Source organism: Cebus imitator, unplaced genomic scaffold, assembly GCF_001604975.1.
Source record: "Cebus imitator isolate Cc_AM_T3 unplaced genomic scaffold, Cebus_imitator-1.0 Scaffold106, whole genome shotgun sequence".
Classification (NCBI taxonomy): Eukaryota; Metazoa; Chordata; class Mammalia; order Primates; family Cebidae; genus Cebus; species Cebus imitator.
In genome coordinates, this window is record NW_016107421.1 from 3,065,777 (window position 1) to 3,080,093 (window position 14,317).

The following is a 14,317-nucleotide window of genomic DNA, read 5'->3' on the forward strand; positions in this document are numbered from 1 at the left end:
GACACAGTCTCATTCTGTTGCCCAGACTGGAGTGCAGTGGCATGATCTCAGCTCTTACTGCAGCCTCCACCTTCCAGGTTCAAGCAGTTCTTGTGCCTCCACCCCCCGAGTAGCTGGGATACAGACACATGCCACCACACCCGTTATTATACAAATAATTTTTCTATTTTTTAGTAGAGACAGGATTTTGCCATGTTGCCCAGGCTGGTCTCAAACTCCTGGCGTCAGGTGATCTGCCTGCCTCAGCCTCCCAAAGTGCTGGGATTACAAGACTGAGCCGCTGCGCCCAGCCCAGGATGCTTTCATTTTTGTTGGGTCTTTGTCTTTGGAGGGCCTTAACCTCACGAAGCAGGGAAGGATGGTGGCCCGCACCAAGGTGCCAACATTTTATCCCCTCTGCGTTGTGGTCCCACATCCTCCTCGTGGCCATGCTGGGGTGGAGGTGGTCTCAGAGCACAGAGGGGACCCACAGGGACCCATGGCCCAGAGCCCAGGCACCTCCATCCACCCTGTGCCCCTGCGCATGGGGTGACCTTAAGTCCCCCACCCCAGCTGCCTCCACCCTACAATCTCCCTTGGGTTTGCGCCTGTTCTTTTCCTGGTCGCGCACCTGGCGGTGCTGAGAGGAGGGCCTTGTGGGCACTTCCACACTGAGCCAATTCAGTCATTAACTCCACTGAAACCCGACACGGCCTGCGCTCAGGTCACTGTGGAGGGGTCACTGCTGGCCTGCCATTTTTTTTTTTCTGGTGATTCGCATGTCCTGCACTATCTGTAAAAATATAACTTTTTTTCCCCAAAGAATTTAAAATGAATATGAGAAAACCCCAAATAATACATATATAGTATAGATGCATGCAGTAAACAGTCAGGCCTTGGACTCAGCAGCTCTGTGGAATGGGTGGTTTCATATTCCTTTTTCTGGTGACTTACTTGGGGCTTTTACAGATGCAAGGAGCTTTGGAGAAAAATAGCCAGTGGGCACCTCCTACCCTGTGCCCAAATATTCCTATTTAGGACGGTGTTTTCTAGACGCCTGGGTGACTGCAGACCTCCTACTGTGTGACTTTGTCACTGTGTTTCCTGTTTCAGGAAAGGTGCTCATCCTCTTGACTGAGGATCTTGAGAGCACTCCTGGGTTCAGAGCATCACAGGGAGAGAAGCCACCACAGGTGTGCCTCGCTGAATTTCACAAAGCCAGCTTAGCGTGACCCAAGTCTCCAGTTTTACTGAACTTTGCCACTGTTATTAAAAAGATGATTTTAGTGCGCTGATTAGAAGCTGGGTTCTAAATTCAACATAAGCACCAACTTTTTTTCCCAGTGGCTCAAAGCTCGTTTCTGACCATTAAAAGCTAATCCTGAAAATTAGCTGGAACATGGTTCAGGCATACATTGTAATCTGTTAAAGGCAAAAATAATAATTTCAAGCAGTGTTCTGTGTCTGTGTGGAAACAGCTGGTCTACCCCAAAGAGAAGCAGAAGGCTATACTCTTCTCCTACAATCTCAAATAAAATGTAAGGAGATAGCACAGTATCTGGAAGAACTGGCATTGGTAAATTATTGCCTCCAAAGAGTATTAGCTAGCAAACATACTTTGAAAACCAACTTCACAATCATAAATTAAACAGTACTTCTTTCAGTCACAAGTGAATGCCAGGTGGGGGAGTCTTTCGAGTTGTTAAGCAGTTTAGCAGCAAATGTGACATAGAATGTGTGTGCCACAATAAGATTCCAAACTCTCTTTAATTTGTAAACTTTAGTGAGGAGAAGGAATGATATATTGCGACGAGATAATAGTTGTCTCTGTGTGTGCTCCAAACCATCAAATACTTCTGGCCTTTAATTTGGCTACATTACTACTCTTGGCATTTTATTCTATGGCAACAACTAAAATGAAGAAAAAATGATATTCCTGTTCAAGATGCTTATTAGAGTGTATTTGATAGACTTTGTTTTCTAGGAAAGCTCGAGACTTACAGAAAAATCGAGGAGATATTATAGGTGATTCCTGTAGGGCTTCTCACCACTTCCGCCCACTTTCTTTTTTTTTTTAAGGCAGAGTCTCACTCTGTCACCCAGGCCGGAGTACAGTGGTGCAGTTTTGGCTCCCTGCAACCTCCGCCTCCCGGGCTCAGGTGATTCTTGTGCCTCAGCCTCCCAAGTAGCTGGGACTGCAGGAGTGCACCACCACACCTGGCTAATTTTTTTATTTTTGGTAGAGATGGGGTTTCACCATGTTGGCCAGACTGCTCTCGAACTCCTGACCTCAAATGATCCACCTGCCTTGGCCTCCCAAAGTGCTGGGATTACAGGTGTGAACACACTCAGCCTCTCCCCTGTTAATTTACCTCCTTCATTAGTGTGGTACCTTTCTGACAGTTAATGAGTCAACATTTTTGTTAATTCAAGTCTGTACTTTGTTTGCATCTCTGTAGCTCTAGCCTCATGCCCTGTTTCTGTTCCAGGTTCCACATTTTATTCTGCTGTTATGTCTCCTTAGCCTTCTCTTGGCTGGGACATTTTCTCAGACTTTTCTTGTCTTTGATGACCTTGAAGGCCTTGAGGCATGCTGGGCCAGGTGTATGATAGGGCTGCTTCTCTTGGAATTTGTGCAATGCTTTCCCCAGGATTCGTCTTGAGTTACTAGTTTTGTGGAGAAAGACCACAGGGGTAAAGTGCTCTTACCTTCCTATCCTGTCAAGGGTATCTACCATCAACTTTATTTTTGGCTCTTCATGTTGACGTTGATCATTTGACTTGAGGTAGTGTTTGTCAAGCTTCTCCACTGTAAAGTCACTGTGCCCCTTCCCAGCCCATACTGAACTTTTGGAAGGAAGTCACTGGGCACTTAAGGAGCGGGGAGTTGGACCCACTGTCCTTGAGGGCAGGGTATTTATGTAAATTATTTAGAATTCTTTTGCTGGGGAGATTTGTCTCTTCTCCCCCATTTATGAATATGTTCAATTACCTATTTGTATTAGTATGGACTTGTGAATATTTATTTTGTATTCTAGGCTGCTCTCCAATACTGCTTTCTTCTGTGGCTCAGATTATTCCACCTGTGGCTCCTGGGGGCTCTTCCAGCTGCTCCCATGTCCTTTGCCCTGCACCCCATCCCTGTGGGTTTTCTTTTGTTTGAGTATTTTCCTTATTCTAAGATTATGGCAGGAAAGATACAAGATGCACCTTGTATCTTTCCTGCCATAATCTTAGAATCAGCTGTTTCCCAAGAGAGCTCTGGTTCCTTTCACTGGAGAGTGGTGTTAGAAATCAGTGTCTCAGAGCTAGGTGTGCTCATTGCTTCTGGGGCACCCTTTCCTGGCTCTCTTGGCCAACAGAGTAAGGAAATAAATGTGTGTATACTAAGCTGCATATGCACATATTATATCTACAAATATTTCTCTATGTAACCATGTGTATCTATATTTAACAGATTTCATATTTGTACTGGCATAAAATTGGAAATAACTAAGAGTTTTAACATCAGGGATGGCTACAGCTGTGTTATACTACCTCTGTGATGCGGATGTTATAGGGGACGGTTTGGAAAATGATGGAAACATAGTGCTTTACATTAAAAAGTAGTACAAGTCTCTGTTGTAGTTACGCTTACAATGTCATAATTGTATGTGTGTGCAGATAAGAACTTTAAAGGAAAAAAGGAAAAGGTAGATTAGCCATGACCTATTCTTAATAGTTAACTCACATAAAATTAATTTTGCTTCTTCAATAATATTGGTCTTCCATGGAGTTCTTGCAGAAACCTGAATGAAGTTGATGTATTTAATTTTAAATGAAAGAAGTGAAACTTTTTTTTATTCCTTTGTTGTGTTAGCACTGCAGTGCTTTTTCAGGCCCGCCCAGATTAATAATGACCTTGTTTACTCTTTCACAGTAACCAGAGTGCATGATGCAAAGTTGTGAAGTTATAATCAAAGCAGTTTTATGGGAGAAAATCTGTGAGTGTTTAAAGGAATATATTCCCATAATAGCAAGAAGAGTCCAAAGTTGGGAATTCTTCTTTTGTTCCACTCTGATCTTTGTAGTAACACTTGAGTGAATAAATGCTATGTATCTTATTTTTTCCATGATTTCTCAAGCCATAGATGAGGATACTTTTGGGAATTTCCGGAGAAGTTGTTCAATGGAAAAGCTAAAATTATCTCTAGTAGGTTATTTTCACCAGTCTTCAGTTCAGATGGCTACATGTAAGAGGAACGTGATTGAGTGAATAACCCTGAAGTGTATCATTTCACTGGCTGTAGTTGTCAGAACTCAGCTACAAAGATGGCAGATCAAATGCTTCAAGAAGGGTGGTTGTTTGCCATTGTGGAGGCTGGTGGTCCAGCGATCACAGCCCCTCAATGACGGCCCTGCGTGAGAGCACAAGGAGCAGTCATTACATAATTATACCTTTGATTAGTTGCTTGAACTGGCCATTGCCTTTGAAATATGATAACACAATTTGGAGCTTTATTAAAAAACAATTTTTTTGGAATTGTTGAAAAAGATTTTGTGTTTAAGAAAAAAAAAAAAAACCAAAAGGCCTGCAATGTATTCTGTTAGAGGAGATTAAAAAGAAGAAAGGGATGAGGGGGAAAAAAAGATGAATGTTTCCCATTATCACTCATTTCTGTCTCGGGAAGGCTGCAGCGGCCCCTCCTCACCAGCCTCACCCTCGCGGCGTCACCAGCCCCCAGCCCCCAGCCTGCTTGCTCTCTGCTTCCCAGAGCAGTGAGCCGGTCCTTGGAAAGGGGATGTGAGAAGGGGCAGAAGTCAGGGGACCTGCGGCTGCTTCCAGGCACCACTGCTGCTCAGCACACACACTTGTGTGACCACCGTTGAACAAATCTCACAAGAAAGAGGTGCATTTTACTCCATACATCATTCAGTTCTGAAAAACTGATTTGAACCTCATTTTTTTCTAAGTGCAAATTTGGTTTACTGTGTGTGTGTTTTCAATTTTGATTGCCAGGTGTTCAGTCCTAACATACGTTATGGTTGGAGTACATGTAACACTGTACAGCTGAATAACTAGACCTACGAAAGGCTGGGAATGCCTCATGATGCTGGGGCCCAGCCACACCCGAGGCCTCCTCGGTCTCTGGGGTCGTATACTCAGAAGAAGAGGAGGCCCAGGAACCATGCCTGGAGCCCCGGTGTCAATTCCCTGACAAGCCATCCTCCAAAAAAAAGCCTTTCCTTTGCAAAATGAACAGGGACTCCATGAAAATAGGGAGAGAAGTTTCTGTTTTTCGCTGACAGGTTTCTCGTGTTCATCTGACAATGTGCAAAATGAAAAGTCTACATTAGAAATTTACCATGAAGGTATAGTCTACTTCAGCCCACTTCTTTTGCACTCCGTGTGAAAACTTGCACTCTTGGTGTTGTACTGAAATACCAGTGGATCTGGGGTGCACCTGTACCCTTGATCTCTGCTTCCGTGTGTTTTCTAGGCCAAAGGGAAAACCGACTCTCTACCTAGTTGGAACGTCGGGTTTTATTGCATATCCTGGAGGTCTTGCTTCGTTTTTATTTTCACTGTTTTCCGGGGTTGATGGTATTTCCTGTGTGAACCTACACGAGCCCACCATGTAGAAGCCCTCTGCAGTTTTCACAGAGTAAGAGGCCTAAAGAAGCCACCAATGTGAAAGTCGTATTTGCTCTAAAGAAAGCCATTATGAGTTACTGGAACCCAGGTTAAAATTCCGTGATTCGAGATTGATGACTTTCATTTCATGAGTTTTACTTAGTTAGGTATTTTATCTTCTGTGTTGTGTGGCTCCAAATTACGAAGACGGTTGGCCTTGACAGAAACTGATCACAGCAAAGTTATTTTGCTTCCCGAACATGTGTCCTATATATTTGCTTGGCCTCAGGTTCTGTTTAATCCCTTCAAAGGCCCTTTGAACTGACATTTCAACATGACTCCTTCTCTGTGAGGTCTCCGCTAGGAAGCGGCCATCATGTCAAGCCCCTTCACAGCTAAAGTAGTGAGTTCACATAGTGGAAGAATCTTCTGGGTTGCATCTTATGAAAAAAAGAAATCCACTGCCTTTTTATAAGAGAACAGAACATTTACACCATCTTGTTGAGCAAATGAATGTTCAAATGGCCAGCACAAAAGAAACCTCCAATCTCTAACCTCACAATGAAATCGCCACGGACAAAAGATCATGGGATACCGGGCACACTAAACTGGAAGTGATACAAAACCACAGCGGAATCCGCTCACACCTGCCGAGGTTCCTGGGGGATGATCTTTGTATAAAGGATCCTGGTGCTGCGGTCAGCCTGAAGCACTCTGAGGAGCAGAGACGTTCCCCTCTGCACCGCTGGCATTTATGCTGATGGCGTCTTTAAAAATAAATTAATACACGTCTGATATGGACAGAGAGTAGTGCTGTCTGACAAGGTGATCATTTGACTTTTCTTAGAGGTACAAATTTACACTCCCTTGTATGAATAGAGAGGGCTGTTTGTTCCGTTCAGAGACAAGACATTGTTAGAAATGAGTGGCACACCTCTTCAACCCAGCCCCTTCCTCCGTGGAGGTAAAAAGATCCTATTAGTTCTCATAATTGATTCCGAGGGCTGCAGCGTGCCTCATTTAGCCGGCCCTGCTCGGTTCACGCCAAGATGTAATTCATGCACACATTTGAATGTCCAACATGGCTGACGCACCTTGGACACACAGCCTCAGTGCTGCATCATTTTTTAATCAGCTATCTGAGGAGTATTTATCTGATCAACAAAGAGTGCTGTCAGGAGGAGACCAGAGGTGACATTAATAAGCCTGTGGTTTCTTGGTACGATGATGGAGGAAGAGTTTAGAATGAAACCCTGCTCATTTGAGCATGCCAGCAGACTAAAGAATATTTTTATTCACTCATGAAGAGCCAGTCAAGAGTCTCAGGTGCTCAGTTTTCAGGCATTCACGTGTGTTAGTTAAAAAAAAAGAGAGAAACAAATTAACAAATTTTATTTCAAAATAAAAAGGTAAGTCCCTCATATCGCAGGAACCCAGATGAAAAGCTGCAGCTTCCAAAAATAAGGAGCGGTGTAACAATTGGGAGCTGTGAACTCTAACTTGGTAGAAAGACATAGTAAGCTGCACGCTCACCCCTTCTGTCTGTCTGTCTTTGGAAAGGTCGTGACTGACTGTTAGTAATTACAAGGAGCTGAGTATATTATGCTAGGCCTCATTCGGTCTTCCAGGCACAAGATTTATTGTTTACAACTATCAGATGCCTTAAGAAATGTTCTGTGAATTAGAGTTTCTGTCAGGCTCTCTTCTTTAAATGCATTACTCTGGTGTGCACCACGTGAGACCCTCACAAGTGGGGTGACACCTACCCCGTCTGCCAACCTGAAGATGCAAAAAATGCATCAATAGCCAGTGTAGACTTTAGCACACTTTGTCCACGTTACCGTTGTGGTACCAGAAGGTGCCACAATGACCTCTCTTTGTAATTCAAAGACTGCCTTATAAATTCAGTTTCCTCAATGAGGGGCGCTGTGTGTTTTTTAAGGAAATTAATACCATTGTTGTGTTACATAAGGGTAAACATTTTGTCTTAGAGTTTGAGAGTGAGTCTCTCTGCATTGTCTTATCCTGAGTTTCTCAAAGTTTTGATCCTTTTAATCCTTAGAAAATACATTCCAGCCAGGAGGAGGATGATTTTCCGTGCGTTTTAAATTCCCAGCGGTCGGTGGCGATTCCCTTGTATTACCTCTTGCTGTGAAACCCACATGTAGCACTCTTGTGTTTAACCTGAGTTCACGGTTCACGTTTTGGCACCATTGCGGGGACAGTGCTGTCCTCCCCCGAGTGCCTTCCTCTCCCCAGGCCCACTGACTATTCTGCCTGCCCAGATTAGAGCTCAGAAAGTTCCATTTAATTTGCAGGGTCAAGTGAGAAGAGATCAATCTCACTGTCTGCACCGGAGCTGACAATTAGGTTGTACCACATCTGAAATTATGCTTGTGGAATTTCATGTCCATTGAGATTTGCATGTGTGTTTTTAAACATTTAAGACAGTGCTGAGACATCCTGTCGTTTAAATAGCTATGGTAGGCATTGTGAAACTGTTTGTGAAAGAGAGTTTTGCTTACGCAGAGGCAAGAGCAGAATGGAAAACACTAACGGAGGGCTCACACCCTGCTGCCATTTTATTCAATAACAGGTGAAATTTTGATAGCTAAATAATAGCTTTTGTGAGAAATAACATTAGTGACAGGAAATAAGTTAGCCTGTGTTTAAGAGGAAGATACTATATTCCTGAAAGTAAAACAGGAATTTTGCTAAAAGTTTTAATTAAAATAAAGATGACTCAGAAAGTTTAGTCTTTTGAGCTAGTGCCCCTGAGGTCTCTGAGAACCACCTTTTATTCCAAAGGCCTGAGACCAGAGGGAGGCTGCCAGTGGTGGGCAGTACTGATCAGTGGCCACGTGGCACCCAGCATCAGGTCGGAGCCTCTGGGTTCCATGTGGCACAGTGTCTCCATATCCCCTGGAAGCAAATCAGGCAGCAGCATCCGACATAACCCGAAGTGTTATTGATGATAATAGGATTGTATTTTCTCACTGAGAAGCTTCTAAACAAGGGAACTTAGAGCAATCAATGCCCCGGGAGACCGATGCACATATCAGGACCTTGGTATCAGCCAGAAAGCATCCATTTGTTTAAAAGGAAGAAAAAGGCATGACATTTTACACATTAAAATGGATTATTTCATCAATAGGTTAATAGAAAGCCAGGCTGTGAGTTCACTTCCTGCTTATATATCCTATGGTAATGGGAGAGCAGAGTGTGAAAAATGCAAGGCATAAAGCGGGCGAGAAAAGAGGCTTCCTGCACCCCGCCAGCCATCCCTCCCTCCCTTCCGAGGGGTGCACAGCCTCCGTTCTGCCTATTTATATGTAAATGTTGCAGAAAGGGGTAAGCTGTACTCTGAGGAGTGCAGCCCCCTCATGCCAACTTCTTTCTGGAACTTGTGAAATACGGTCCCAGACACCAGAGCTGCAGCACTTAAAAGTTAAGCCCATGCCCAGCCGAGGGCAGTGTGGCTCACGCCTGTAATCCCAGCACTTTGGGAGGCCGAGGTGGGCGGATCACAGGAGGTCGGGAGTTTGAGACCGGCCTGACCAACATGGAGAGAAACCCCATCTCTACTAAAAATACAAAATTAACCGGGTGTGGTGGCGCACGCCTGTGATCCCAGATACTCGGGAGGCTGAGGTGGGAGAATTGTTTCAACCCGGGAGGCGGAGATTACACCAAGCCAAAATCATGCCATTGCACTCCAGCCTGGGCAACAAGAGCAAAACTCTGCCAAAAAAAAAAAGATGAAGGCCGTGCTTAATTCTGCATCATTATGCCTGGGGCCCCTGGTACATATCCATCAAGCATTTCTAAATTTCACATTTGAGAACTGTGATGGGTTTGGTTTCCTTTGTTCCTCATGCATGATATTTGTAAGAATGGGTACCTGAAGATCCTTTTCCCGGGTTTGAGGTTACCTTAGACAGATACTTAAGTAGGACCTTGTAGATAGTGAGGAAACCTGAAGATATAGACATGAGGAAGACTTCACCTGAGAAAAATTCAGTGTAGACTCATATCTTGCAAAACTGCAGATGCCTGCTACTTTAGGGGTAGTTTCTTACTAAATTATTTGTTGCTTTTTTTTCTTTTTTTTTGTTGTTGTACTTTAAGTTCTGGGGTACATGTGCAGATCATGCAGGATTGTTGAATAGGTACACACATGGCAATGTGGTTTGCTGCCTCCATTCCCCCGTCACCTACATCTGGCATTTCTCCCCATGTTATCCCTCCCTGACCTCCCCATTCCCCTACTATCCCTCCCTTGTCCCCCCCCAACAGACCCTAGTGTGTGATCACTGTCGCCTAGTGGTGCAATCTCATTTCACTGCAAACTCTGCCTCCCGAGTAGCTGGGATTATAGGCGTACACCACCATTTCCAGCTACTATTTGTATTTTTAGTAGACATGGGGTTTTGCCATGTTGGCCAGGCTGGTCTCAAACTCCTGGCCTCAAGTGATCTGCCCACCTCAGCCTCCCAAAGTCCTGGATTACGGGAGTGAGCACCTGGCCTGTTTGTTGATTTCTGCAAAGGAATTGTTAGATGTGTTTAGTTATAACAACTTAATATCACCTTAAATCAAGAGACAGCTAAATCACAGCAAGTTTTTTCTCGTGACTAATACAAAATTTGCATCTTGAGTATACAGTGCTTTATTACAGAGTTATGGTTGCTTCCTTAAAGGTTCAGGTTTCTCGCATATGTTTTGTGCTGTCCTAAAACAAAATCCAGTGTGCTTAGAAGCACTTGAGATGCATTTCCACAATAAACTCATCGCAGGGACCTAGTCATCACCCTGGGTCATTTTCTGGCCACCAGAACTTCATGCACACACACAACCTACACCCATGGCCTAAACTGTGCTGTTTGAAATGGAGGATTTGGGCGCAAACACTACAGCAGGCAAGAAGAGTTAACCCATCATCAGTCAGGAGTGCGCCGGGGTAGATTAGGGAGCTGGCCATTGTCCGCACCATACCTTGGGAACCAGAGGGCCAGCCTGGCTGCCTGCCTTGCAGGCTTAAGACCTGCCTGTGGAAATGGAAAGGCCCGTCTGTCCCGGATAAGCGCTGCTTACCTGCATTAAACAAACAGCTTGGACTGGTTTCTCTTCCTGCCTGTAGAAGTTGAGAGAGACAGATGGTCCTGTGAGACCCCTTCTTCAGAAGGTGAATGACTGTGACCACCACTAAACATTCCGGCGTGCCTGCCTGCACAGCTGGCCAAGCACTCCAGCCCTGTGATCTGGGGCTATGCCTTTCCCTGGGTTTGCCTGAAGACCTGAGCCACCCTATTTAACTCTTGGGTTTTTATAAAATATCTCCCGAAGGGCAGAGAGAACGTCTGAAGTCGGTGTCTTCCCTACCACAGATGTCAGCATTTCTGAGTTGATGTTTGGGACGGTGGGGGCCTGGTGGGGTGGAGAACATGTCCCTGGAGGGTTGGGGTCCCATCTCAGTGACCCAGCCAGGCACTGCACACAGCCTGAATGCTGGGCCTGCTGCACCCTCTTGGTTCTCTTTTGAACCCAGCATCCCACTGTGGGTGACTTGGCGTTTTGTCCTTTTTCCTGAGAACTTGAGGAGGTATTTGCTCTCCTGGTTCCTAGGAGCTCCATTGAGAGCTGGCAACTCTCCTAAGTGTCAAAGAGAATGGACTCCGACTTTCAAGACAGCAAAATGGCACTAGGGTTTTGCTGCTATAGGCATTGCCTGGATCAAAATCTGTCTGGTGAAAACAGCTTCCACTTTTAACAGCTCTTGGTTTTAAAAACCTACGTTTTGCAACACATAGGCATAAATAATCAGGGTCTCTTGATTTGACATGGTCCTAATATTTAGCCAAATCAAAGGGCTTATGGTGACTGGCATCATAGCTGTTTCAGAGGGTGTCATCATTTCTCAAGACAAAGGCCAATTTTTGTGCTGTTTTGAATAGCCACGTGTGAAACCAAGCAGGGTGTTATATGTAAAATTTTTGGTGCCGCAAAAGAAGTAGCACTTGAATATACATTTTCTCAGCAAGGCAGTTTACTTCTATAGAAGGGTGCATCTCACAGATGGAGCAATGGTGAGTGCACACCTGAACCCAGGAAGGGAAGGGGGTTCTTATTGCTGATGCAGATAGTCCCTACTGCTGTGTTGGGCCCTATTGACTAGGGTTGGACCACACAGTCTAAGCTAATTCTGATTGGCTATTTTAAAGAGCAGGGGTATGAGGCAGAGTGGCAGGGTGAGCGGTTTGGCGGGAAAAACAGCTATGGAACGGGTAACTAACAATGACTCAGGTCAAAGCAGGTGACTGGGGGTGTCTCAGGTCGAAGCAGGTGATCAGGGTGAATCAGGAAGAGCAGATGACCAGGGGAACAGACGTGAACTACTGATTAGAACTGGCAGAAAAGGTTGTTTACCTTCTAAAACCACAAGGAAGTTAAACTTTAAAATGGAGGACAAAGAACTGAACATACTAACATACTGATTCTTTGAAGAGAAACTTCGAACTCATGGTATCCAACAAGGGCGACATGGACTTCTGTGCATGGGAGCTTCTTTGACAGTTAGATGCAGACCTGATGGCCCTGGGACACCTCTGCCCTTCCTGAGTTCCTCTGTGTCCACCTTGTGGGATTTGGAGGGCTCGGGCCAGGGAGCGCCATGGCCCCCACCCGCTTCGCGCAGACAGCTTGTTGGCAACATCACGTGCTACTTTGACCTTTTTTTTTCTCCCCTTTTCATTTGTTTTCTTTTCATTTTTGTTTTCTCTTTTTCCCCTCTCCCCTTTCTGCTCTCGGGATGCAGCCAAACGCAAAGCATGGAAACTAAACCGTGTTGGTAGCCTGCGAAATATATACAGCAGCAGCACCAACACCGAAGGTAATGCCTCCACGTCTCCACCCGCCTCTTCCCGCCTCACCCCTGCCCGCCCCTTCCTTTCCAACAGGCATGGAAATGCAGTTTGCCCCGTGCCGCATGCTCCCTTATTGTGTTTGCAGAGTCATTCCTGTGGTCCTCCCATCTTTTTGTGTGTGTGTTTTATTTTACCATTCATGTTCCTTTCAGCTTACTTAAATTTTGACCTTTCCCTTCAGTCGTAGTGATGTTTAAATTATTTCAGAAACCTATTTTCTCCTCTTTTTTCTTTTCCTTTATACATGTGGGCACTCAGTGTAATATTTCCCAAGTTATTACAGTTTTCAAAAGTGTTAGTATCAGGTGTAATGATCTGTAGCCAAATACAATAGTGTGCCGTGACATTTAAGTAACAGTCTTAATTTGTTTTGTGGAAGCATTCTCCATAATGCTCTCTGCAGCTCTAATCCACAGGCAAGCAGGCCCGGGCCATTTGCATGGGCTGCTATTGCTTGTAAATTCAGTATTTTGTTGTGTTTCTAAAGGTCGTCTGGTGCCAAAGTTCACAAATTGACTTGCGTTGCTGTTTTCACCGAGACAGCCGTCATTGCTTTTGTATAATAGCAGATTGAATTTTTCCCCCACCTTCATTTGAACAACACAATTATAAATTGCCTTTTTTTTTGTATGATTACAAATGTCAAGGGTCAGAATTATTTTGATGCCAGGCAAAGGAAAACCACCACCATCAGCCCGAGCACACATGAGAGAGGCGGGGGTATGGTACGTGTGATGCAAAGCAGGTCACAATCCAGCGATCTTGGTATAATAGGGGGAAATTTTTTTTCACTTAAGTGCAAGCCAAATGGGTCAAGTAATCGCGAGCTCGTGCCCTAACACTAATTGACTTATTTGGGGATTATTATAACTGTAATATTTTTCTTAATGTCACTGTTTTCTGGGCTGTTGATTTTAGCGATTGCCAAGCAGTGGCATTAAATCTCTTGTAAATTTTAAATTGCACGTTATTTCTGTAAACAAGTCCCTCTTTTCACATCCTGGTCATTAACCTTTGCTGATTTATATCACCATCGTCTTTTTCTTTCTTTCACAATTACTCCTGTCTTGCTGCTGAAAGCCCTGCCCTCAGCCAGGAAAGAAAAAAAAGAAGAAGAAAAAGTCGGGAAAACAAATCTACAGTTTCACTGTGGCTTGTTAAAGAGCCATTTTTTAATCATAATTCTTTTTTTCATTTCCCAAGGGGAAATTGTTTGTTAAGATGCCACTGGAGCCTGGCCTCATTGGTATCTTCTTTCAAAGCACTCGAGAAATAGCAAATGAAAGAAAAGAATAGAATCTAAGAAACAGTCATATTCAGTATCATTTTTGTTGTACCTTAAAGGGTATTAGTGTACTCGTTTCACTGTTTTTTAAATGTTTTTCAACTTAGGTTGCATATCATTTCTCTTCCCCCGTGTCCTTATCAAATTGGGATTTTTATTTATTTTTGTATACATGTGGGTTTGTCCCAACAAATTTTTTTATTGACTTCCAATCTTAAAAAAAAAAAAAATTGCAAGGTCTGATTTCAAATGCAGTTGTACACAAAATTAGGAGGATGGCAAGGGGGCACACCTCCTTAGCCTTGAGGGCAAACGGTTCCCCGAGACTTGCTGATGGGCCTTCCTGGAGACACTGGTGGGTGACATGGGACCCAGTAGAACCAGGAGTGAGGATTTGCAGAAGTGTGAACTTCTCTGCCTTAGCTACTCAGGTAATACACAGCATCTGCTCTGCCCAGCACTGCGGAGGGGCGGAGAGTGTGGGTTCCTCCCTGAAATCTGCCGGTACTGGATAGT

General features: G+C 44.4%; 1 protein-coding gene across 12 annotated transcripts in view; it reads left to right on the top strand.

Moving 5' to 3' along the window:
• Window positions 1-14,317, top strand: part of AGAP1 (ArfGAP with GTPase domain, ankyrin repeat and PH domain 1) — a 617,831-nt gene that overhangs the window by 497,202 nt on the left and 106,312 nt on the right. For 6 of the 12 annotated variants that reach the window (XM_017537728.2, XM_037741754.1, XM_017537729.2 and 3 more), the window contains one exon: window positions 12,408-12,482. The exons of the other annotated variants lie outside the window; for them this stretch is intronic. In XM_017537728.2, coding sequence (XP_017393217.1) covers window positions 12,408-12,482 — 75 coding nt within the window. The remainder of the gene's footprint in view (window positions 1-12,407; window positions 12,483-14,317) is intronic. 12 annotated transcript variants of the gene reach the window in all.